Source organism: Euwallacea fornicatus, chromosome 12 (genome assembly GCF_040115645.1).
Source record: "Euwallacea fornicatus isolate EFF26 chromosome 12, ASM4011564v1, whole genome shotgun sequence".
Taxonomy (NCBI): domain Eukaryota; kingdom Metazoa; phylum Arthropoda; class Insecta; order Coleoptera; family Curculionidae; genus Euwallacea; species Euwallacea fornicatus.
In genome coordinates this window covers 4,998,708-5,025,534 of record NC_089552.1, presented here as the reverse complement: position 1 = coordinate 5,025,534, position 26,827 = coordinate 4,998,708, and the positions used below count along the sequence as shown (strand labels likewise).

The 26,827-nt window shown below is 33.2% G+C and overlaps 1 protein-coding gene and 1 long non-coding RNA gene across 6 annotated transcripts; one reads left to right on the top strand and one right to left on the bottom strand.

Moving 5' to 3' along the window:
• Window positions 1–469: 469 nt before the first annotated feature.
• ClC-a (chloride channel protein 2) lies at window positions 470–24,058 on the bottom strand. Of its 5 annotated transcripts, none has more exons than XM_066288476.1 (19): window positions 23,551–24,058; window positions 15,907–16,067; window positions 8,587–8,707; window positions 6,281–6,424; window positions 6,095–6,223; window positions 5,663–5,770; window positions 5,419–5,601; window positions 5,152–5,362; window positions 4,928–5,029; window positions 4,778–4,857; window positions 3,507–3,661; window positions 3,219–3,342; window positions 2,892–3,161; window positions 2,648–2,832; window positions 2,366–2,563; window positions 1,427–1,602; window positions 1,118–1,244; window positions 862–1,057; window positions 470–797 (listed from the first exon to the last, which is right to left on the bottom strand). In XM_066288476.1, exons 2-19 carry the CDS (start codon window positions 16,000–16,002, stop codon window positions 622–624), a joined length of 2,781 nt encoding a protein of 926 aa, XP_066144573.1. In that variant the 5' UTR covers window positions 16,003–16,067; window positions 23,551–24,058; the 3' UTR covers window positions 470–621. The 5 variants fall into 5 exon arrangements, with proteins under 5 accessions (XP_066144573.1, XP_066144574.1, XP_066144572.1 ...); XM_066288477.1 differs by lacking the exon at window positions 23,551–24,058 and adding an exon at window positions 18,533–18,687; XM_066288475.1 differs by lacking the exons at window positions 15,907–16,067; window positions 23,551–24,058 and adding an exon at window positions 11,322–11,486.
• On the top strand, window positions 18,851–20,857 carry LOC136342568 (uncharacterized). The gene is made up of 3 exons (XR_010732666.1): window positions 18,851–19,080; window positions 19,596–19,668; window positions 19,724–20,857. It is a non-coding gene; the product is annotated as an uncharacterized lncRNA (long non-coding RNA).
• Window positions 24,059–26,827: the final 2,769 nt, after the last annotated feature.

Below are 26,827 nucleotides of genomic sequence, written 5' to 3'. Positions count from 1 at the left end.
GTAGGTAATGCAATATCACCAGTATCGGACCAATAGGAGCCAAAAGCATTAAAAACTAATCTGAGTAAAGCTCACGAATCTAGATATAAGAACACAATGAATTGTGACATAGTAGATCGCAATACAGTACATACAATTCCTATACATAGGACTTGAATGTTATATAGATAATCGCACAACTTGGTACCACAATATCCCCGCAAATACAAACGTATGATACAATGAAGGCCTTTTGTAGCTAAATATAAGGCTGTTATTTCGCTGTAAAGGATCTTCATAGAGCCGCAAGTTTGTATGTTGCTGAGAAATTCAGCTGTATTGTAAGGTCTTTTAATGTGGTTTAATCTTTACATTTAAATTGAGTCTTAACTGGCTAAATTAGGTTTAAGGGAAATAAATTTAATTTAACTTGGTGAAGATGCTTTTCTTCACTGCATTTTGCATTATTTGCGACAAAAAAATCTAAAAGTAACGATCCTTAATATCTCAGCACTTACATATATTCTCATTTTCACGTTTCATAAGGATTTTCTCCCTCCCTTAACAATTAATATGAAGTTCTCTGAATAAATAGAGTACATAATATATAAAAATAGTTCCTTAAATTTAAGTGATATTTCTTCAAACTTTCGACACCAACTGCGTACTGGCATCTACTTCTTCTAAAGGTTCTTTAATATCATTAACAGTAACCGTTCCAGTCTCATTTGCTTCTGCGTGCTGAGGCAAGTTTCCACTGTTCGCGTCTTCAATAGCTTTCCTAAGTTCTTTCAGCCCCACTACACCCACCAATTTCCCTAAAATGTTAAATTACAGTGCTTCTTTCCTAAAATTGTTTATGGAAAACTGGGACATTCTCACCAATGGCTGTAACGTAGGCATGATTGACGCCGACCATAGAAAAGAGGGAATGAACCTTTAAAAGTGAAGTCCTTTCGACTAGCTGGAAAGGAGCAGGATCGATGTGGCAGAAAGTGAAGTCCACTGGCTGACGCATTTCCTCGTCCTCCCAATTCTTTTGGTCTTCAGTGCTCATATCGCAAACTCGTTCCCGGGGCTTGAGTAAGTAATCATTAATAGTGTAACGTTGTGAAAATAGACTTCACAAAATATTTACCAGCTGAACTTTCTTAGAAGTTGTAGGACTTGTGGGTACGATTCGGGGTTTACTGTCGAAGCTACTGGGATTGTCCAATACTTGCTGACTTTCGCCGTTTGAGACGTCTTGCAGTTGGGCAGATTTTCTGAAACGATATAAATTTATTAGTTGGCTCGAAAGCTTAGTCGGCTAGATTGGCTCAAAAATCATTAATTCTAAACAATAATTATCAAACACATAAACCACATAAATTTACATCTTAATTCTCAAATTCAAAAAGCCCAAGATAAACCAAATATTGGGATATTAGATAATGTTTGAAACTACCTGAAAATGGCCTCAAACGCATGTCGAATCCTACTTTCAGCTCCTGTTACTGTGGTATAAGGAGTGCTTCCTGGGCTGGTATTCATAAAGGGAGAAAACCCTTTTAAAGTAAAAGAGTTGGTCTTCTTGAGAATAGATTTTCTTGGTTGCGTACCAAAGTTTGGTGTGTAAGTGTGCTGCAACACAAAAAATATACAGTGTGTTCTAGATCTCGTGATCAAGAGTTCAGGTTATCAATCAAACGTTATCTTTAAATTATTATCGTTAATCCCCGTTATGGGTATCTTTATTCTGCACATGCGGAGATCTCCTTTTCGGCACACCTGCAGTTATTAAGTTTTAACCGAATTAGTAATTTACGGATGAATAACGGAGAACTTCATAATCGTTGCAAACTTAACGCAAGTGAATTATAATTGTGCTTCTTTTTAGTGTTACAACCGAGTGATTATATTCTTTACTTGCTATACAAATTGAGCCATGAAAACTTAATTTCTAGTTTATTAAGATATAATTTGCAAAAACTATTGAGAAATAGAAATAAAAAAGTATATAAAACTCTCTGTCGCCTATATTAGATAGACAAAGAAAGAGTTCTAGTTGAATTAGCCTATATAGATGCTCAACGCGATGTTTGTGGTATCGAGCTATGTTTTGACTGTGAGTTTAGTAAGTTCGTTTTTTATTTAGGTTGTCTGTGATTTTAAATTCGGGTTATTATAAACGAGTTAACTTATGTATTCAACTCGAGCTTTGTCATATCTGATTCCCTGGGCGAAATTTTTAATCATCTTTCCCTTACCCCCCAAGAAAAACCGCCGCCCAGGAAATTCCGCTGTCCTTGGCCTGCCGTCATCTAATTTCGCTCCCTTTCTCTTATTAAACCGGAATTGCACGTATTTATAGTACTGCGAATACTTTCGTAGGATCAATTTCTACCTGATGAGGTTCCAAATTGTTCTCAGGAAGTTGTCTTTCCAATGTATCAGGAGCAGGTGTAACTTGAAACCGGGATGGGCGTCGTTTTCTTTCTTCAATTTGGCGGAGAGCTTCTTCCCTGGCTTTTTCTTCGGCTTCTCTCTTCCGTATGGCTGCCACTTGCAATCTTCTTTCCCTTCCAATATGTTTCTCTATCAACTATATAGCATATATATAGCAACTATATAGCAATATGTCAAAGTGATAACTACAGCTTTATATGCAAGTATTTTGGGTACTAACCTGAATCAGTTGAAGTCTCTGTATACTTCCCAACAAGATCATACTGTCAGGCTTATCTACAAGAGGGAAACTCTGTAGTTTCCTATTTTCCTTCAGTAACTGCTTCAGTTCCTCATAGGTCATTCCATGGAATATATATTTTACGTCTCTCACCATAAAATCTTCCACATACACGTTATACATTCCTATTTTAAGCAAAATTTCATATATTAGCTTAACTCCTATGCTCTTCTAAAGTACTTACCACTACTACTAGGTAACAAGTCAGGCAGATACGGCAGTTTCTTAATCAAGATAATACTGTCATACATACTAGGAGCTAGTAAACTGGCTATGGCATTCGATATAAGGACAGCTATCATAATAGGGATAATATGAGATATTTGGCCAGTCATTTCGAAAACTATCACAGAGACTGAAATTGTATGGGTCACAGAACCTGAGAACGCAGCTGCTCCGACAGTGGCGTAGCCACCTGGTATTATAAATGATGTGTTACCCCCATATCTCATTCCTGTTAGGATTCGCAAATTGACTATTTTATGGAGGGAAAATGTAGGAAAGCATTTACCATGAGGAAACCACATGTGCATAAGTTCTCCAACTATTCTTCCGATGGCTGCTCCAATTTTGAACACGGGAATGAAAGCTCCAGCTGGAACTGGGATTGTCGAACATATTATAGATGCTATAAACTGTCAGAATAGAACAATATCTATAAATGTTTTGGAAGGAATGTTATGAGCAATGAACAATAATTGAAAGAACTTTAATTTAATTTAAGCATAGCTTGTAGTAGGCATTAGTTTATCAAAGCATCATGCTCAACACCGGGAGAATTGCACCAGTTAATACTTACATTAAAAATAATGTAACAGTTGAGACAAAATATCACACCAGTATAGTCAGTCTTCCAATGTTTGATTATGCTCTCTTCGAAGGGAGTGTGATTTGATTTGGTCCATGTGAAATTACTGAAGAGAGCAACAACTTGATTGTGCGTTGTAAGGTCACCTACGAGCCATAACACAAACTATAACATTGAAACAAGTAAAGAAATTAAAATATTAAGAGTGATATCGTGATCTTAAAGGAATTGAGAATTTTCCAAAAACAAAATATTTTAAATCTATTTCAGCTGGGTTTCGAGAAAATGAAACCATAAATGTACTGCTGGCTATATTAAGAGCTTTTAAAAGATGCCGAGTATTCAGTGCGTGCCATTCTTGAAGGACCTTTTGTACTGAATAAATTCGTATCGGCCACTTGCCACACACTCGATTTGCACGATCCAAATCGGTTTCCGCTGATTCAGTGAGTGACGGCGATTTAATTTCATTCATAGCAAAACATGTGGTCTATGTAGACAGACCCGTGTCCATTTAGTGCGTGCCGTCCGTTTGGTACTGGATAAATTTGGATCGGTCACTTGCCACGCATTAAATTGTCGCGATCAAAAATTGGTTTTCGTTTCGTCAATGCGTGGTAGCGATTTAAATTCATATAATATACAAACTTTCTCAGAATATGTGGGCAATCTCTACGATTCATAGATAATGCATTAAGATAATATGATAAGTTCGTATAAAAGTTTTTTCTACAGACCCTTCTTACGAATATACAAGCTCCTCATGGACAAGTCTGGGAATAAATAATTTTTTAGTATGATGCATGTTAGATAGGCTTCCTTGAAGTTATATTATTTAAACGCATTTGAATTGTTTAGGTTGTCAGAAACGGAACAGCTTTAATATGAAAATCATAATTTTTCGACAACTTGTATTAATAAAAACATCAAAATAACTTTTTTAGACTACTTTTACCTTAGACTAAACAAAAGATATTCTTGTTCGCTATCGCAAAAGTGAACCATTTTGAGAAAAAAATATTTTTACTGAATATGGTTGTTGTGCTAGCGTCAGTTAATAATTCTTCATAATAAATACTCTTTTGTAATATATTTAAAAGAAAAAATCTGGAACACCCTCTGTAGTGAAAGGTATAGCAAAACATGCCAGGTGTGCTGCGTTCGGTCCTATTAGTGTATGTGATCTTTAAACTGAATTTTACGTTAATCTATATTCGACCATTGCCCAATATGAATATGAAATTGGTGCAAAGCTTACGTACCCGCTATGAATTGACCAGTTCCCAAGGGAAAAGTTAAAGTGGACACAGCAAGGGCAACAATTCCAGGATACAAGAAACGACTGAAAAGATATCAAGACTTCTTACTGCGTATTTTTAAACGTATAAGAAATGTGACAAATGTGTGCTCACTTTTTCTGTAAAAATGCATTGATTGCTTTACTCTTTCTCATAAACATTACATATTGTCTATGCATCCACACGTAAAAGGCTCCTCCCAATCCACAGAATGCTCTGGAAATGAAGAGAAAGCAGTTTTCTGTACTGTGTTTTTTATCTATAAAATTTGAACTTGAGAATAGGTCACATTCCCTGTTTCAAATATTGGCATCTATTGAATTACACATGAAACTTACCCTATTAAAGCAAAAACAAACAATTCCTGTGGATCAAACGGAAAATCCATGTAGAAGCTAGTTTTAAATACCGCTGTCACTGTATCAGCACTCTGAAACCAAACAGCCAAGAGCCGAAACATGGTAGCTCCACAAACTGCTGCGAAGAACCCTCTCCAATAGTTCCTTACGGCAAAATATGTGGTTGTTACTTCTATACTGAAGAGCACTCCTAAACTTTCAATGACTCATGATTATCAGCATTAAAGAGGTTGAGAACTATTTTACCTCCAACAGGGGCAGCAAAGCAGCTGGCAACTCCTACTGCGGACGCTGCAGCCAACATCTCAGTAGTTCTACTTTCATTTTCGTAAATTCCTTGAAAACCAGTAACCAGCTTACTGAGCAATGTAGCTGAGATACTGGCAATGTGGACAAAAGGACCTTCCTTTCCTAGAGGTATTCCGCTGCCTTGAAAGAAAGACAAATGTTTCCTCAGGTTTGCATTTTGGTTTCAAAGACTCATACCTACCTAAAGTGGTAGTCAATCCAATAACTTTGGCAACTAAAGTTTTGAAAGTAAGATATTCCTTAAGAGCCACTCCTCGTAGGATCGTTTTCATTTCAGGAATTCCAGAACCTTAAAGAAATTTCCAAAGATTTTTCATCATTCATGTGTGTCTGTATACAATAAGGTTCAATTCAATTAGGATAACTCAATATGTAAAACAACGACGACAGCCATCATTTGGGATCATAGATTAAGTAGACCCTGACTGTCCAGATTAATTAGATAAATCCCAACCCTCCGAGTACGAAACTCATTATAAAATGCTTTTCTGTGTAACTTGTAATATTGCCGAACTTCCGAAGCCGAAGCTCCATTTTTCCCACAGAATCCCACACGTTTCGTAAAACTACATTTTCTAACTAGTTACTATAACTATATCTTTTACCTACCCACCTATTGATTGAGGTGCTACCAGATGTACAAATCCTGCACTAAACAATATTAATGTTACTGGTAAAAAGACCCATGCTGCATACTGGGCCGCTGGATGGCGAGTGAGGTCGTTATACAACCACAATCTAGCTGTTGATTGTGATGATTTTTATCAAATATGCATTAAAGTGTATGCAATGAACTAACCTGCATTACATATGAATATGCCACTATCCATAATAAAACTTATAAGGGCCATAATTATGCCCAACAGGGCCAGGAAGACCCAATCTTCTCCTAACCTTGCAAAAGTGTGCTTCCATAGAAACGATATAGATTTTGCAAGTTTACCTAAATCGAGAAAAAGTATGGTAATAATATAAGTATGCTAGCAAATTTAAGATATATAACAAAACTGTCAATGGTAGTTTTAAAAGTTCTTAATAGTTTTACTCAGTCCCTACAAAGCAGTAGCTGCTAAAACTGATAATGAACTAGTAATTGGACATCCCACTTTGACGAATCTCCACAATAATCGTAAAATCAACAGTCTTCAAGAAGAAATTCATTAATTAATTTAGAAAGAAATTGTCAGTGCAATTCGGCCTTACATAATATTATTCCGCAATAAATAATACTATATTATACCTCAAGGTTGTGAACTACGTTATTACGATTCGAAGGTTAAGTTACCGAAGCGCGCAGCGTTGAGGGATCTAATACATGGGAGTCATAAGTATTTCAAAAATGTGGTGTATATACGACTTTTTCACTACTAGATTTAATTGGATTTTATAAAATTACATTAAACTTAAATTAAATTAAGCATAAATTAAATCTCAAACGAAAAAAAACTCGTCTTGAATTATAACTTGAACGGTGATGTTTTTTTACATTTATTTCCATGGAAACCATAACCAAACGACAATAGGAATGATAATGAAGTTGTGCCTGATTACCCTTCTAGGTAAATAATAAGGCATGTACGTGTGATACCTGCAATTGAGCTGTTTCCTATTCTCCTAGATGGGTGATGTTTACTATATGATCCTTCCCAGGGTTTCATTGAGTTTCAATGTTATTTTCTTAGATTATTTTATAGCAAACCTTTAAATTTAGGTGCATTACATTGTGAAAATATAAAATAACAATAAATCAAACACGAATCGCAATAAATAACTTACAGACACATTTATTATCACAGATTACACTTTCCTTTAAGGCCATTTCGCTTTTTTTAAATGATAACTGAATGAAAACTGATCATTCTCAAAAAAAGCATTCAATAAATTGTAGTAATTTAAACCCCGCATTATTAATTTTTCTTATCAGAATATTATAACTCTATTATTAAATTCAAGATTAAGATTAATGGATTAAATCTTTTCCAAATAGCTTTTCCGTTTAAAGCTCACGATAGATCGGTGTGACGTAAAATGACGATCGTTTTAAGTTCGTTAATCAGGCACTACGCTACCTGCTAATAAAATATTAGTTTTATTTTGTACAACAAGTTCAACACCTTTATCTGTATTTTTCGATTTATTTTGTATCATGAAATTAACATTTTACATGCAGAGAGTGTTAATAAGAGAATAAGGGTGTTTTAAAAATTGTAGAACTTGAATATATGGGAGGGAGGTAGTTAACAAGAATTTAATGATAAGTTCAATGGCATTATGGAAACGATTTAAAATTTGTCCGGTTTCGAGTTACAAGTATATGAGAAGTCTATGCATAAACATTTGAAATTAATTAACATAAGCTCTACGACTTTTACATTTAACATTTTTTCGAAATTCTTTTGAATAAGCAAGGAGGTGGGGCCTGAGCCATCTTGGACACTGTGTATATATTCAACTATCGGTGGAGATAAATTTACCTTATATTTGTTAGATTCAAATGTGCACCTTTTTGAATTAAAACTGATTAATTTAATAGTGATTGTACACGACTTGCCGATAATATCGAAGATGCACAATAACTATCCATAATGGGCGAAAACGATCATAGTCACACAATCGAGCATTGAGTTAACTTCTAATTTAAAGACGCATACTTATGAAGGGAGAAAAGATTATTTCTACTTCACAACTTATGATATGACATAAATTAAATTTGCCAGAAAAAACTGTGTTTGCATTGACAAACTAATAATTTCGCACACACATTTTTTCCGGTATCAGTAAGATCATGCGAATAAAATCTAGTTCATAGATGGCAATTTAAAATATTGATTTAGATAATTAAAAGTAAGACTCATTCATGAATAAAATGCAGCTGCCAGTTCACAAGCTATTATATATTGCTTATTCAAATATTTTCATGCGGAAATAATTTAATGTAACTATTAATTACTTTTAAATTAACCTATTTAAGGGCCAAATTTTTAATGTGCTGTCAATTTTAATTGCAAGCTAATTGGCCAGATTATTTGTTTTTATGGAAACTTGCGTCATGTTGAAGTTAGCAGTACATTCAGAATTTGGTCTCACATATGGCCGATGACTTACCCTGATATCCTCTAAGCTCTTTTTTCCTAGCTTTTTCCTCTTTCAGCCTCCTCTTCTCTTGTGCTTTCAATCCTTCAAGTTTCGCGAATTCTCCGAGCTGTCGGCTATACCGGCCATACATCTGAAAAAGTAGTTGTGTATTTAATTGAGATTTTAATTAGTATTTGAAAATAGCCAGAATTCGCAAAGGGGGGGACTGGACATCTGAACTATTATTTTGTAATTGGATTATTATATTAAGAACGATCTACTTTATAAAAAAATTCCAAGGCAATTTAACGATTTGCGTTCAGTAAATGTGGAAAAATATTAACACGATATGTCTTATCATTTCTTATACGGGGTATCTCTAAATGGTAGGGTCCAGTCTCTACCGCAGACGCGTAACTTCGAAATATTTTTGCATAATTTACTTACGAGCTTGTGTTAAAGTGGCTGTCGTGTACGCATTTGTGAGTTGAAAACAACAGAATATACATGTGCGCATGTGTACGGCGAAGAGTTTAAGCGCACGTAATCAGTGTCAAACATTTTGATGAGTTTGACATTGTAGTGAAATTTTTTAACGCATGTGTGTGTGTATAAAGAATTTACAGCACGCTAATATTTCATTCAACTTACAACGGTTTTACAGTTATAACACATGTGCTGATAGGAAAAATATTAAACCTAACACATACGCAGCTCCGCTTTGCATGGTTTGGTCAACTACATTAATCTTCTCTTCATCTCACCTCATCATGTCTTCAGACAAATTCGAGTTCGAATTTTCAAATAATTAACTAAATAATTAGCATTAGGGTAGTTTTTGAAAAAATTCCATTTTATGATTCCCTTCGGCGTTCGGTTGTCTTTTCAGACTCCAATTCATTCAATCGACTGTGTATCATTAATGGTTTTCGAGATCTTCATATTGAGAATCGAATTTGAGACATCCTGTAGATTGAGACATTACATTGTAAATATATTTTTAGGTACCTATACATGTGACATTATCGTAGATAAAATATTTACCTGAAAATATGGCATCATTTATTCCATTTCAAACATACTCCTTCAATAAAATTACAACTAATTTCTTAAAATTCACTACCGTAATTGTTTTATATATTATTCGACATTTTTTCATTTTTTTTTGCCTATTTCATTTAAAAATTAACTTAGGAGGTTCTTTACCGAAATCAAATTATCTCAAGGTTAACGGATAAACTGCTAATGAAGTGATAATGAGAAAAGATAAGGCTACTAATTTTTATGAACACACCACGAGGTGATTTAATAAACATGGTATCTAAAGACATCAACTAATAAATCGATTAAAGAAAACAGGGCAATTTATAGTAATATTTGCGCCTTGTATATTGCTTGCCAATAATGCAGTCTAATACTCCAGACTAGTGACGTGCAAATCATCAAAAAAATATATGCGTAATCAAGGTTACATTTCTTAGATAACGAAGCGGTCATGTAACCGCAGAACTGCACTTCATTAACTTTAAAGATACAACACAATGATACTTATTTTTCATCAATATTAAAGCGAGACATCTATAAAATAATAATAGCAGTTAATTATTATACAGTGAAGTCAAAAAGTTGAAATACTTAAATACTTAAAGTATTGCTTTAACAGTCTTGGCATTGGTCCAAAATCAAGAATGCAAGATCAAGATGCTCTATATAAAAACAAGGCCAAATCCGACCACGAGAACTTTATTTTTGCTAAATTTTAGTTTTTAGTTAACTTTCAACCGTTGATCATGACAGAAAATTCGAAAATTTTTAGTTCCAAGTTTATTTAAGCGTGTGTGAATTAAAAAGATTAAACTTTTAATAGAAACGGATTACAGTTTGATCAGAGGGCTAGTACCCCATCGGCTTTAGATCTCCTATTAGCGTTGTACCGATGACGGAGGTATTTGCATGCAGCCATCTGAGGAGTGCCAAGTGGCCCGAAATAGAGAAAGATTTGACCTCGGATTTTGTTGTCTACTGCAATGTGGAACGTTTCTCAAGAAGATAATGTAATTTCCAGTGAACTTCTTTGATTTCAAGTATTTCCTGTAGGAAGTTACCAGAAAAAATAGTATTCAATGACGGGAGGGCTATCGGTCCTAGGAGTTGTTGTTGCTGCTTGCCTGTTTCTTAACTGTTTCTCATATGGGTTATCATAAGTTATTTATAAGTCATCTTGTATACACGGACGTTAATTTAGAAAATCCGGGTCTAAAACCAAAAAATGACGGGGTAAGCCATGCTTATATTTTGTGTACAGGGTAGCCGAAATTTTTATGTTTAACGGAGATTGAAGAAAACTGATAATATCTGAAGGACCGTTTTTATGCTAAATTTAATGGTGAAAATATTCTTTGGAAACACGCACTTTAAAGTTGTCTAGTAGCTTTTCTTGTTCAAAATTGTGATGTTCTGTTAGCCCATATAACAACGTATTCAATCAAACATATTCTTTTTGTAAAAAGCAATATTTTTAGAGTGATTGACAGAGAACTGGGATTTTTGAGACGGGTCATCCTGTATATTATTGGTTCATTCGATAGTTCCTTCTTAACTGATTATAATATTGAAGGTATCGAAGGTAACAAATTTCTTCTCATTGCCATTATTATATCACCTCATATGTGATTACGGGTTTTGGTTTTGACAAACTTATATGGAGATTTAGCTTGAAACCCCACTTGGAAAAACGAAATTGACAAATTATAAAAACTCCTTACTAATGTATTTTGATATTCTTCTTCCGGGGCAGGTAAAGGATAAAAAGCCACTTGACCAGAACCACTTTTTTTCTTTTTTCGCAAAAATTTTTCAAAATCATCCCAATCCTGATCAGTTGCAGCGACTTCATGTTCATCCAAGAAACCGTCTGACGGTTTATCCATTTTGAACCCACACCCACTTTTGTCTGGCTATATGAGGGCACTAAGATACGTCACAATTATTAGGTATAATTCTTAAGTAGTTTCAGGCGGTTCTTGAACTTGTAAAAACTTCACGCAGACTGTTCCGCTTTCTGCAAACCTTAAAGGAAGGTTGGCGAATTGCTTCAACTAAGATAGATCATGGTAAATTGTCTCATTTTCTTATTAAAAGGTGGGTCAACCTTAGATTAAATTAAACAAGCTGATTTTTAAATTGCTTCGACCTTGTGTGAACTCGAGGAAGGAACTTGGGGTTTGAGAAAAGTATTTTTTTTTTTAATAGAAAATATCATAATGATACCATTATTAGACCGAAGTGTTCTGTCAAGTCTAAGAGCATATTGGCAAAAGAACCGCTTGAGCGACGGGTATCACGACTATAGGTGGTATAGTGGTGGATCAAAGAGTAAGTGGACTTCGGTGTTACTATTAGGACATTCAAAAATAATTCTACATATGTCTCATGTCCAGTTGAATTTAAAGAAGGCCTAAGCGGCTATACGCGGCTGAAATAATAGTCAATATCTGTTTAAGCTTGCTTTCGGCCCTACACTTCGTCCTTAAGACTCATAGTGCGATCTTCCTTGGGACTACATAGGAGTACATAGGGCAAAAAATATTTTCGTATAGCAGATTTAAATCTAATAATACACTTAATGTTCCGGGCCAAATAAAACTTCCTGGCACATTATTATTCTGTTATCTTAAACAAAATATCTACATTGATAAAGGTAATTCCTAATGTTTTTTGCTTACAATCAATTATGTTATATGCGTGTTTCCACGGCAATTATATCATCATTATGCAGTACAATTCAACATTGAAAGACATTTACCTGTAAATATTTGTAACCTTCCCAAAGTACTCTTGAACTTGGGATTTACATTGAACTTGAACACCAGCTCATAGATTATTTGGCAAGCGAAATGGGTTTTTGCCTTATTTGGAGAAATAATATTGAAGTATATTATATTGTCAGTCAAATTAGTTAAGTAGGAAATTAGGAAATGGACTATGAAGATCATCGGCCTCCGCTTCATGGTGAAGGGAGCCAATTGTTCTAAGTAATATTAATCCGTTTAAAATAAAGGCACACGTAATTTTTCAATTGCTTCTTTAATGGAAGAAAATTTTATGACCCAGAAATAAACATTTCTTTGGTCATAAAAAATTAGTGTTGACATATAAGAACTTGGGACAACGAACTGGATATAACTAGAACTATTAAACCTATTCATTTAACTAGAAATTACCATAAATAGGACTGTATAATAAAGATCGTAATATCCTGTAACGGTTGATCCTTCGATAATGGTTTCCGATTGTTTTCATTATATTTCAGTATATAGTAAGATACGTTTACCACTCGCGAAAATTGAGAAAATATTAGTGCGGCGAAGCTCGTAAAAACCTAAGTGAAAAATCAATGAAATTATTCAGATTTAGCAGTATTCAAATCTATTAATTATATATAAGAATAAAATGTATAAAAACTAAACATAAATAATTCATTACCAGGGCCTTCTACAAAGTACCCATTTGCTTACTTTCCAGAGGGCCCTGATATTTTGTATCTGTTGATATATTTAGGTACCTATTTATAACGAGAGGCCACCAATTCGTCTAACGATCTTTTATATAACTATACAGGGTCAATTTTCTTCGATGGCCAGTATAAAGTTCTCCGTATTTCTCTGAGTAAGAAAATCTTTAAATGGACAAACGTTTGCCATTTGAAGGGGCAATTTTTACGGGTGGATATGGAAACTGACGTCTACTAAAATAGAAAATTTTAAGATCCTTCATTTCGAAATTACAAATTTCCAAACTTTTTTGAAGTTTGGAGTGGACTTTTTATTTTCAGTGATGTCTTCCAAAAATGAACGTTTTAGGTCATTCACCTCGAAGTTAACCTTTTTTAGACTGTCTTGAATCTTCGAGTAACTATTAAACCTTTGTATTAAACCAGAATGGATCATAAATAGTATGTTATGATAAAGATAATAATATCGTTCAATGCCTGGCATTTTGATAATTGTGTCCTACCGTTTCTGTAATATTATATTAGAAAATAAGCGTACGATTCACGAAATTAGAGAAAATAGACAGATTCACAGCTATCCAAATTTATATATTTTGCGTAAGGATTAAATAGAGAAAATCAAAATATAAGTTATTAATTATCAGTCCTATCTGCATAGTAACCATTTGATAACTATACGGAAGGCCCTGGTATGTATGGACGCTAGTCAATTGGTGGTCAATGACACCTCCATCTGGCAATGATAATATTAATAACATAAACTTTCACAAAAAGACCGAATTCCAATATCCTTTCTTGCCAAACTAAAATAAATGTTCTTTTGAAATGATTTTCACTTTATCAGTTATCAATTTCATTTTAAGTTATGTTTCAGGTTTTAACATGTAAATAATAGCCCAAGGGCATAAACCAACATTCCTACAATCTTAGACCTTTGGCCCTAATAACTAAAACTTCAATATATTCAATTCAGTGGCAAATGACTATTATGACAATGGTAGGGCTCCAGAGAAAGTGTAAGGTCTGTGTATAATAGTAGATCGGGATTTCTATATACTCTCTCCGTTAATATAAGTCACTCACGGTCCCACTGTGGCAATACTAAGTCTCTTCATTCCTAATACAAAAAAGAGGGTTTTTACACAAAGGCGAAGATAGAGTTATCTTCGGGTATCAGGGAAAAAATGCGAAAATGATGATGAGAGAAGGGATGCAAAACACAGTACGGCACAATGGACAATATAGATAGATGAACAAAGATAGACGGACGAACTAATTCTCGACGCAGGCGCTGAGCGGTCATAGGATAGGTGAAAATGTAGGAATAAATATTTTAATCCGGGAGGGGGAGTTAATCCCATTGTTTGTAATTTTCAGATGAATAGAGATTTCTCTCGTAAAAAAAGGGTCTCCCCATCCCAAATAAGCATCAGGTCTAGAAGCCGCAGCAAAAGCAGTTTCGATGTCTAGGAGGCTTCAGAGCCTGAAAACCTGCAAGATAGGGAGGAATGTGAAGGACAGAACTTACAGACTTACGTGAAAAATATCATTTTGAGACAGACGAGAGTGATGATGGAGGTAAATCAAAGGAGCGTAGAAAGAAGGACATATAATGAAATTAAAAAAACCAGAATATTTTTACCTTAACTAAGCATGTTTCTAGAAATCGAAATGGGAACACGTGAAGTATTTATATCTTTTTTTAGCTTGGTGTGGGCGCCACATTAATTTGTAAAATAAAATAGCGGGCGATAAGGTAACATCATCGCAACCCCACATTCTTCAATGCCACACGGCGTGACGTTAATGTGCTTCTTAACATACTCAACTCAGTGTGGTAAATGTTGCTTACAGCACCGTTGCAGATAAAAATACTAACAATGTCAAGGTTTTATTTAGGTCAAATTGGGCTTGGATTGACATTATTATAAAGCATTTGCGCTGAGGATAGAATACTCTGGTAAGACCAGTTATTATTCCACACGTGCAAAAAATTGTTAATTTAATTTAAACAAATATGTGAATAATAATCCTTCCAGTAAGATATCAGTCAAAGCATTTTTGTGATCAACGCTAAGTATCATCTGATTATAACCATGTTAATGAAATTCATGCTGTTTCAAGCCAGATAATCAACATTAATATTTCGTTTTTAAAATATATAATAAAAATGGAAATTATAATGCGTATTAAACAATGATCTTGAAATTTACGTGAGTAGATACGTTTTAGGTTAAGGTAAGAGCCATTAAGATGATCATGTGATCAAACATACTCCGATTACACAATAAAGCTTATTATGTTACACGTGCAACTACTTTTTTGACTTTTTCTAACGACCTTGAGTGGCCCTGAAGTCGAAGCAACAATGTCCAATCACACCACTTCCACTTATTATTCATTTATTCGTAACCACGTATAGTTAGGATAAAATTGCTTTAACAGAATTGTTACGGTATGGTAGTTTATGGTGATCACAGATTTAAAAAGCTATTTCCACGCTTAATGGTATTCCAGAAGCTCAGTAGATTAATTGGATAATAAGTAGGCAGACCCACCAGGGGTTTCTATAAGCTCGTATCCGGGATTTGCGTAGTTAAGTCTCTAATGAAATATGTAGTGAATAGACAAAAATGTATTTTTGTAGTCAATTATTTATGGCAAAAAATATATTCGTGATACCGTATTACGTCGAATTAAAATTTTAATGTAATAGGTGTTTAATAGTAATTACTTAAATCATTACGTACCATCCGGTCTCATGATTTTTGTTACAAAGTTTTTACAAGTTTAAATTGTGGTAAAGGAAATTAAAGTAATTTTCACTAAATGCTTACCAACGTATTTTGGTATCCCAAGCCATATCTCTCGTTGTTCTTGCCATCCAAACTATTGAGACCATCGATGGTACCTACCGTCGTTTGATGGGCCATTTAGGTTTAATTTTACGACTAATTCTAATAAGATTAGCCGAGTATACACGAAGTGCCCCTCAAATCTGAAAATAAATATTTTCAATCATTTATGGTTTTTAAACTAAACGTTGCAGTAGTTGTTAGAGGAGCAATTAAATTGTCTGTAGTAAGAGATGTTATTATGCACTTGTTATGAAATCTGGTCAATACCAAATTATGAGTGCAAGTTTATTAAAATGCAATTTTTCACAGTTCGTGCCTCTACACCCATTATGCAACGTTCTAGGAAATATTTCATTTAATGGTTGTTTTTTTTATGGAACAATACGTCGACACATACAGAGTACATATTACGATATTTTCATGTAGAATGAACTTTTCTTTTAATTTGCCAGCAATCTCGACAAAAATAAAGTCGCTTGGAGACTGAAAACAACTTTTATTAGTCTTAAAGAATTGATTCGAGATCAGTTATTATGATTCCTCCTAAAGGATGCTTATACAAATTATTATAAATATTTTTATTTTTCATTTATTTCTTCGATTATTAAATTTATATTATTTTTTTATGAGTTAAATGAATTACCTGCAGGGTGTCTTGTAGTAGTGTATTAAAAATTCAGGAAATAAATCGGTGGATGATTTTAAGAAAATAAATTCATTTGAAAATGGGTGTGTTCTCGCTTCCTTCCTGATATACAGGGCGATAATTTTTTGAAGTTTTTTCCTAATAACTCTGTTCCACTATTAAATATTTTAATGCTAATCAGGGAGCGTAAAATAGTTGTAGAGACGCATCTTTTAAAAGGAAAGTAATGTTTTTGATTTGTCTTTAGTATCTAATATCATTTCATGTGCTATGACCTATAAAGATATTCAACTACAAATTTTTCAAAATAAAAGAAAAGGGAATTGATCTACCTTCATTTATTTCCAAGATACAAGGATTTTTTGAAAATTGATCAGTTTATATGTTTCGTTTCATTTCAACTATTATTTAAACTAATGAAAAACTGAAAACGGAATTTTATTCAGTTTTTTGAGAGAAATCTAACGGAGAACATTTTTTGAAAAAAATTTTAGTTTCCTTGTTTATTAATTTAATTAAGTTTGTTAATTTAAAAATGAATTTTTAACACACATCTAGTTGGAAAATTTATGCACAGTTTTTTAATGCTCTCATAATTCCGTTTATTGCTGATCTGCAATTGTAAAAACATGGTTTATGAGGCAGAAAACGTATAACGGCATAAAAAATAATTTTTATATATTGTTAAGTAATAAAAAATATTTTATTAACAAAAATTGTAACTAAAACAATAAAAATAGCAATAGAAATGTCCTTTAATGATGCCGACTTAGATGTATAAGGTGTTCCACATAAATATAAGTTATAATTCGACAACGAATTAATAAAAATGGTATATTGAAGGAAAAAGAACAGTTTATTAAACCTGTTAACTCTACGAGTGACCAATTGATTCTGGCACATTGAAATCATAATCCGAGCTCGCAGGCTCGCCTTAATAAACATAAAACAAAAACAAACAAATGTTCAGACATTAGGAAGAACGATGCCCATTTTGTCTAAACAAAAATAGTCATTCACTAGACCACACGTCACATATATTATTTCATTTATTAGTTGAAAAACTAAAAGTTTGACTAAAAACTGAGCACACCACTAAATTCTACGCGAAAAATCATTATCGGTTTTTTATTAGCGCAATAATCGAAAATGCAACGAAGAATCATCCATAGACCATTTTCAAAAATCCTCCGCATATGGAAAACAATGAAAATAAGCTAAATGTCTGTGGATCAGGTCACTTAAACTGACTTGAGAACCTGAGTTAAGCTCAAAAATCGAGGTCGTAACATTTTTTGTATACTTGTTGTATCACCATTTCTTCCGAACCGCGTAAAACCAGAGAAAAATGGACCCCCTGTACGTTATATGTATCAAGAGCTTGATCTATTGGATCTAGACAAAACAAAGATATGCTGACCTGTTTAGATGGATTCAGTGCTGCAAAGAAAAATCGGCAGTGACATAGTCTGGTGTGCGATTTGTGAAATCAAACCATCAATTATTGAAACCAAAATATATATATATATAGAAGAGTAAAGTTCATTTACTAATGATAAGTTATCACAGTTGGTTCTCCAATCATATCCTAAGGCGTGTAGTATAAGGAGGAAATAATTTATTATTACTTCTGGAGGATTAAAGAAAACAGTTTGTTGAAGTATAGGAATTAATTAAATTCATGTGTATGAACGTTCTCAACAATTCCAATCTTAATTATGCGAATAAAAATAATTGCACTCATAAAAGCTTTGCCTACGATTTACTGTCGTTTTCCAGACAAGTTGTAAAATAATTTAACACTAATCCCCCTGGATTAAAAGTTTTAACTGAAACGATTATCAGCATTCATCTGATTTTTTATCATGTACTTGACATATATCAGTTGAGCTTTTCGTGATTATTTACTCTAGGTTTTACATTTTAGTCACTAATTAGCTTAAGTCTCTGGGAACTTACTGTTTTGTTTGTGCATTGGCGTGCTGTGATGTAGGTGTTCCAAACAGACAGCTATTTATAGACGACTTTCTTCCACTTGAAACTTACGAAATTTACGCAAAAACACCAGAAGCAAATATTTATAGCAACTGCAATCAAAGCGGAAGTCAAAACCCAATTTTACGAAGACTCTTGGATCAGTGAACCGCACTTGGTGTTAAATGAAATATAGTAGAGGTACTAATTGTGTAAAGAATTATTAAATAAAGAAGCACTGTTAAATAATTTTAAACAAAATTTACGGCGGTTAGCAAATGTTATCAAAAACACAAAACAAAGCTGGATGATGGCTTGGCCACCGCGCTGGCCGGACTCAATGCCCGCAGACCCTCGGGGCATGTTAAAATATAGGAGCAAGGACTGTTTGTTGTTTCTTGGACTGACTCCAAGGAGAATTGTTTTCAGTTTGTAAACGTGGTTAATCATATACAATAAATAAATGTACAAGCAGATCCATTGTGTCTGAAATAAAATACTAAATAGAAGTTTTATACGTAACTCCCGTCCGAGTAAGTTTTCAAAAGATATTGGTATTAGATCGGACCTATTCATTGTTTTCGCACGGAAAAGCTTCGTTGCGTTGAATTCATACTTTTTTCATAGTAATAAACAAAAAGTCTAATTAATCAATAGATTATAACAAAATTATGATTAGTCACTAAGAACAAATAAAAACTAAATATTCGTTTTGGTGGGTACCACTAACCACATGAGATTAAATTAGATTTCTATCTATGTATGTTCAACCTGTTTCAGCATTATGACCAGTCAAATATCCAATAATAACGTAAGCGATCGTGATCTTATATTCACGTGATATTGCACATAAATATTTGATTTTAATCATAAAATATTAGAGACGTCAGTGACGACAGTGGTAGTATGATAATTATATTATTCTTGAAGGTATTCACACTTCCTTGAAATCATGTTATCGCCTTTGATTTGGGGTGTGTTTATTTTTACTATAAATATAAACACATATCTAACCCGAACTATACGAAATCATCGTTATCATTTCTAGAGACTGGAGAGTTTGAAAGATCAGCTAGAGGTTACTCCGGTTAAAGTTACGTAAGAACTCTAACATACCAAATGTCAGTTAACGTTTTGTCAATTAACATTATTAACTGTCAGTTAATTTATTTTTAGATTAGTACAGGATGACTGAATTTCATCTAAGCAACACCAACTTTAGATTAACACAAAAACAAGAAAAATCTTGTTTTTCAAGGATCGATTCCTAAGATGTTTTGATCGTTATGTTCATATGGTATGAGCAAATTCTTCGTTATTGCAATCGTAGTTCTAGGGGAATTTAATGGCCGATGAAAACAATCGTTTGTTCTATTAAATGGCAGTAATTTAGTTAATCGTAACAGGAAAAAATGCGAATATTTGAGAAATCTTTAATATCCCATAACGTTAACATTTGTTTCTAGAGATAAAAATTTAACAGTGTACAGGAATATTGTTAGAAGTATGCAAGTAGGTCAAAAAATCAAACTCGATGAGAGTGCCTAATCCATGATATGAAGTAGAATGACAGATGTCAAAAACTAAATGTTTTATAGCTTATTCTTGTCTGTCGCATAAGCATCAAATAGGAAACCAATACAGTGATGTTATATTATTTAGCGATGAAATTAAATATTAATCTGTTATTGCTCTTTTGTGTATATGGTATATACAGTAAAATGTGCACCCTTGATGTTAATAGTTATTAAATTGTTTAATAATTTATCTAGTTTTTTCTATAATTATTAGAAATGTAATTAATATAAATTATTGTTTGCAATTCGTTACTAAACTCAGCTTCTAACATCACTTAGTTTTGATTTCCGTAAACCTTGTTCAGCTCCATGTTGTTAATATGTTATTATCACTTACTATTAAAAATTTTCAGATTTTGTTTTATTATGAATACTATCTTATTTCCTTTTTGGGACTTCATCTTATACGTGGAAAGTTAAATAATTGAAGAATCAATATTTGGTTACGCTATTTGTCTTTATTTTTAGTTTTTGTTTTTCCTTTAACATTTTATTCTTAAGTTTCACTTAATTGATTGTATTTAAAGGAGTTTTTTTCTGTTGGGCTATTTATTTTGGTTTTTTGGTTGTAGTACTGTCATTCAACAGAAATGAAACAAACGTTTGTTGATATGAATCGCTTCCTAGCATTTCAAGTGGATAAAATAAGCAATCAATTTTCTCGAATCTCGAATCAAGAATTATGAATACAATTGGTCGAATGTAATACAGACATAGATTTTACTAATAAATCATATCGGCAGACACAAGCGTTTTGATATTATTCCCACATTATTAAAACATGAAAATTATTTTAAACTGAGACCGAAATTGCGCTCATAGAAACGATACTCATTCAGATATTGTGATTTAAAATTAAAGTCATTAGTGGACAGAAATGTGAAACATCTGATGGAAACACTATTGTGAAATTTCAAAAACATTATAAATATTTTGCTTCTATGAATTTAGATAGTTTATCTCATTAAAATAAGTTCTTAGCAACTTTCAGATCAAACGGAGAGTGCAACGTTAACATGATAATCACGGAAGTAACGAAACATGAATTCAATGTATTAACGACTGATTATCTCAATGATGAAGAAGAAATGATTGATTAAAAACTCATCACCAGTTAATAATGTAACACCAAAAATTAATGTAACACTAAGATATTAGTGCAGGAATCGTTTTATCTAAAGTAATCGTTAATATCAGTTCATTTAAATACATAAACTCCACGCAATATAATTTTTTTGAAGGCATATTTAATACAGATATTATAGATGAACGTCGACCGAAATAATATTCTTACGGTATTGACGATCGGTTTCACAACGTAAATACAACACATCGATTGTGTTTTAAAAAATAAAATATTCTTTGAAACACATGAAAATAAAAATGATTTTCATAAATATGCAAAAATCTTAAAATCTTTAACGTTGATCATTAACGTTCCCAAGCCTAATCCAGTGGCCATAGATGTAAATATATGCAGTACGCATTTAAATTATAATCATCTTAATGATGTGGTCCCGCAGCTAAGAGTAGACCGAAAATTAGTTGGAAATTCCTTGACCTTAATCAATCTGATGTACTTGTTTTATCAATTTCAGTAGAACAGGTAAAAAGTGAGTAGTTATCAGTTAACTATAGGGAAAATTACTATACATTCACTAAGAATAGTATGCAATTCCACCACTCCAACAGTCTCTCCTGGATAGGAACCGTTATTAAAAAAAATGAATATGTGAATTTTAAAATTGACGTAGTAACAAAGTTTAATTAAAAATTTGTATTTGGTAATGTTTAAAAACCATTATTTAGATAGAATTGGCGCTTTTCCGAGGTTTACTTTTGAGTCTTCGTGCGTTTTCGGAGATTCGATTTTTTATAAATTTTTTATACACTATCAAAACAAATTCGAGTTTTAAAAGTGTGTTTTTATCTATTTTCAGCGAGGCTCCGTCTCGTATGAACACAAATTACGTTTCTATGAAATTCACCTGTAATTTCGTGCAAAAGTTTTCAAATTTTTTCCACATTTTCACTGGAAATTTGATACTTTTCGTGAACAAGACGAAAGAAAATTTGGAGTCGCCATTACCGCTAACAAACGAAACGTTATTCCTTTGTTTTCAAAGCTTTCTTAGCAAAAAGACGTTGCTTTCATGTGACGTATTAAAACCTTTGGGAACTCATGTGTCGGTTTGGTTATACCAAATTGAGAGTTATTATAAATGTTTTCCCAATTTCGAATAGAAAAAGCTCATCTTCGGGGTTGATAAAAAGAATTTGAGAGCGTTTCTCATATTTTGGATATTCACCTTCCTTATATTTTAGTTAACTGTAGACTTGGTTTTTTTTAAATAAATTTTTCCAAGATTTTGAAAAAGATGACAGATTTACCGAAATGTCGTTAAGAAAGCCTTTCACTTACAGTAAATGATCGTATTAATATTAACATCACCTGGATGGGGGGTATGCACGTTTGTCTTCATCGGGCCGTCGTAAACCCCTAATCCCCCTTATACTTCCTCTTGTAACATAAGGGGTTACGAATGCGATTTTACCCAGTCTGTTCATCTATTTTACTGTTTTCAGAATGTACCTAAGAATATTTAATATTTTTGGGACACTTGTACAGTAGTGCAGTGCCTTTTTGTCCTTATGTGTGTATGTTTACATTTCCCTTGGTAATTTAGTAACTGGCAAGTAGGGTATTAAATTTAGTGATGTGTTGGCGATCATTTTGTTCTGGAACACTCTGTATATTGTAAAACATCGAAAAAATATTAATTTATTTGAAAAAATGTGTATGTCATTGAAAATGAAATATGAAAAAAGTATAAAACATTCGCTAAAGTTGGTCGTAAAATACTTTTTACGACCGACTGCGGTTGCGTATATCACGCGACCCATAAAATATTTAGCCCAATTTGCAAATTTACTTAATGACGAAAATAATAATCCCCCCAACTAAATTGTGGTACAGTTACCTTTGTTATTTTACTATTTAAGTTATATTTTGGCTTATAGGATGTTAAAGGAGTAATTGCAGGATCCTGTATTTTAGATGCACTCTACTCAATTTATCTCAGAGCAGAGCCTTTCTCGTTCCTTTGCGTGCAAAACTTTCCACTCTCTGCGACAACGTTCAATTTAATAAAAAAAGTATATAAATTCTTCCGACTTTTTTTCAAAAATACATTTGGGAGGCCTTTTCCACCTTCTTTCGTAGAGCTCCGTTTTTTAGGTACTTTAGGTAACAGAATGAAATTTTTAAACCCATTTTGCAAATAAAATGTATCTACGGTGATTTCGATGAACTTAATTTTCACTAAAAAAATATGTAAAAAAGATTAAAATCTATAAAATTGTAAATTATATTTATAAAATTCTAACGTTTCTTAAGCGTAAAACAAAAAGTGATTAAAAACTTACTCGATGCAAAAAATATTATTGGACGGACTAGTAGAAGCTTCCTCCGTTGGTTGTTGACCACCTAACTTAAATAATCAAAAGTTTTCGCACCGAACTGCAATCACAACTGGTTATCAGACAATCTCATTATTGTAAATAATCAAACAGCAAAATGTTTTACAGATAGCGTACTCGTTATCATGTTCACCCAGATCTCATATCAAAAGTATCTTATACCTATACTTAAGTCAAGAATTTATAAGATTCCTCGTTAAGACTGGCGTGCCTTTTTTTATAGCCCCGTGTTAAGACGTCTGAATGACTTGATATTCGATACTGAATCTCATTTACAATTTGCGGTCATTTTTCGATATCAATAATTCTTGTTAAACTAGTATGAATACGGCTACTATTATTTGGATAAACATTATAATGATATTTGTAAACAAACATTACACCATGTTGTAAGTTGGAGCACAGCTATACAGACGTGTGCTAAAAAGCAGATATGTACGCGATTTTGTGTGGAAGATACTGTTGCGCAGTCTGACCGAACTAAGTCCGTTTATCGTACTTGTGTTCGTATTGTATGACGAGGTTGGATCAGCAACGTAAAAGGGTAAAAGGGGAATTCGTGGACGTTGGTATGCAGGTATGGCGCTCTCGCACTATCTGAGCTTACCTACCTGAGAGTGGTGACCCGGAGAGTTTTTTTTATTTGAATGATTTTTTAATTCAATTAAAGGGGGTTTAAGAAAATGATCATATGACTGATCATCATGTTATTCTAGGAGTATGAGAATATGCCACGTCGTACCCATTTAATCCAAAAAATCGAATTAGGTGTTATAGCCTGTGAAATAATTCCTTATTTCCCTCCCAATTAATCTTTCCGATCTTGTGCATATTCACTGAAGATACTATAGATAAATTTATGGAATCTCTAGAGAGTTACTTTAATACAAAATACTAAAATTACAACTGTTATTGATGTAATAAGTACGTAATATGCGGTTTTATGAGGCCAATCAGATTATGGCCGAGCGAGTTTTGCACGCGTGTGCATTAATGGACGAGCCGAATAAAATCTCGTTACGTACGTACTACATACACGGTCTAAAAGTTAATCGGCTATTAAAAGAAATTGACAGATAATGACACAGTAAACCCACTCTGTTATAAAGGAATAACGCAACATAAACAAATAGATACTGGAACCCGTGTCTCATTTTCACACATTGACACAACTCGTGTGATAGAATTCCAGACGTAGTGCCTATAAATCCAATCGATTTAATTAGATTTCAACTGAAATTTCATTTTTTTAAAATAAACTTTAAGGCCCCCATCGTACACTATTTTAAGCAGAAACTGTTGACATTTTTCTGTTTGTTGGGGCTCTGAAATCTACAACTGATGCCTTGCCGAAAAATTGGTCAGTTTTGTCCCTAAAAAAATTAATTGAAAAATAAATGCTTCGATTTTGACGAGACTTAGTTTCGCAGTAGATGGCATCAATATGCCACAGTCAAAACTCGGACAACTTCGAATTTTGGGTCTGAAAAATATCATGACCTGATTATAGAGCAGGAAAAATTTTTGTCAAAAAATCAACTTACACTAATTTGGAAAATATTTGGTACAGAAAAGTATCTTCGATGTACCTATTTGGCAACGAAATATATTCAAAATCGGAGCAGTTCAATTTGTATTTTTCTTTACCTAAAATAGTAAAATCCGCCACTGGTTTTCTGAAGGCTAAATTTTAAAATGAAGTGCACATTATGAAATTTCGATTGCCTAAAATTTTGCACATAAAATTTTTGTATCGTAATTTGGTCATCGTCAAATTAGTGACGTACATAACAGTTTTGCTGCAAAATATTAAGTGAAAATTCAATACTCCAATTTTAACCAGTTTTGGTTCTGCAATACACGTACCATACAACTTTGTCATATCTCGATGGACACTCGAATCAGTCAAATGCGCCCCTGGTTTTTCGTTGACAAATTATGTGAAGTGTTTCCAATTTATTAATTTTGACTTAAAAAAAGTTAAAATTGTCTTCTTTATCAAATAGAAATATTTAGCCTTTATTATTGAATGGTGTAAGGGTGCGTCGCGCGGAGTATTTCCCTCAGTTATCGAGTGAAATTTGTACGAACTTAAATTTCTGAGAATGACCTCTTAACACCTTCATCATTTGAATGAAAATGCTTTGACGTAGCGTTATCTGTACACCACAATAGCAGATAAATCTTTTTCGAGAAAAGATATCTATAATTTATTTGCCGTGTCATAATGCATTAAAAAGAATTTGTTTTTATTTAGCAGTTAGTTCCTTACGTGGTGTATAAATGGCGCCACTTGCTTTTTTGCATCATAAATACCCACGATGATAGTCTATGGTACTTTTCGGACTTAAAAATTAAAGTTTTCTGATTTTTGATAATTGATTATCAAGTTTTCATACATGTAAGAAAAATTTTTACTCGAAAAATTTGTCAGCTTTCCACAACATTTCCCTTTTCTCCGTCACATACTGAGATTAATAACCAATCAGCTCTCTCCAGATACGGATCACAGGAAACTTTTATTATGTTAAATGGTTCTGTGATTTCTAGATGTTGGGAATCATGGGGATCTAGTCATTTATATGCTCTTAGTAATGTATAAAAAAGCCTTAGGATTTGAGGTAAATCCAAAAGTGCTATAATTTATGCGTGTAAATGTAAACAACCAAATTGTAAGCCACTTCCGGTGGACCTGTAAGTGATTGGCAACTTACGAGATAAAAGTACTTCTGGTCAAACCGGAAGTGGCGCCATCTTGAAAATATTTTAGGTGTAATTCTATGAATTTTTTCATCATGCAAAATTTTCAGATTATCACTAATGGTAGTATAATATTCTATAATCAATTGTTTAGGTTTCAGGGCGTCACCTCGAATACGAAACCTCTAATAACAACTGACATGGATTTTACATCACTTACTAACTACTTAAAAGGCATCTATCCCTCCGTACTAAGATGATAAACCACCGTTCCATACGATTAAAACACTGTGGAAACACAAATATGTTCATTGACCAACAGTAAGTGGACAGTTTGCAATAACCACTCTTAAAAAACGCTACCTCAAAACAAATTTCGACCCCCTTATTACCCGAAATCAAAATATACTAAAAAGAGATTAATTTGTTGAATTGCGGTAAACAGACGGATGGCCGAGATCCTGGGGTTATCATATACAGCAATGAAAATAAATATTATTTATTCGTTCCCTAATAATCTCTG

Excerpts from the sequence above, each read along its gene's own strand:
- ClC-a (XM_066288475.1), bottom strand. The coding sequence starts at position 11,486 with ATGGATAAACCGTCAGACGGTTTCTTGGATGAACATGAAGTCGCTGCA. Across the intron at positions 5,602-5,662 it reads TGGATTGACTACCACTTTAG|GCAGCGGAATACCTCTAGGA; the intron begins GTAGGTATGAGT and ends CTTTCTTTCAAG. Across the intron at positions 798-861 it reads TGCCTACGTTACAGCCATTG|GGAAATTGGTGGGTGTAGTG; the intron begins GTGAGAATGTCC and ends TTAACATTTTAG.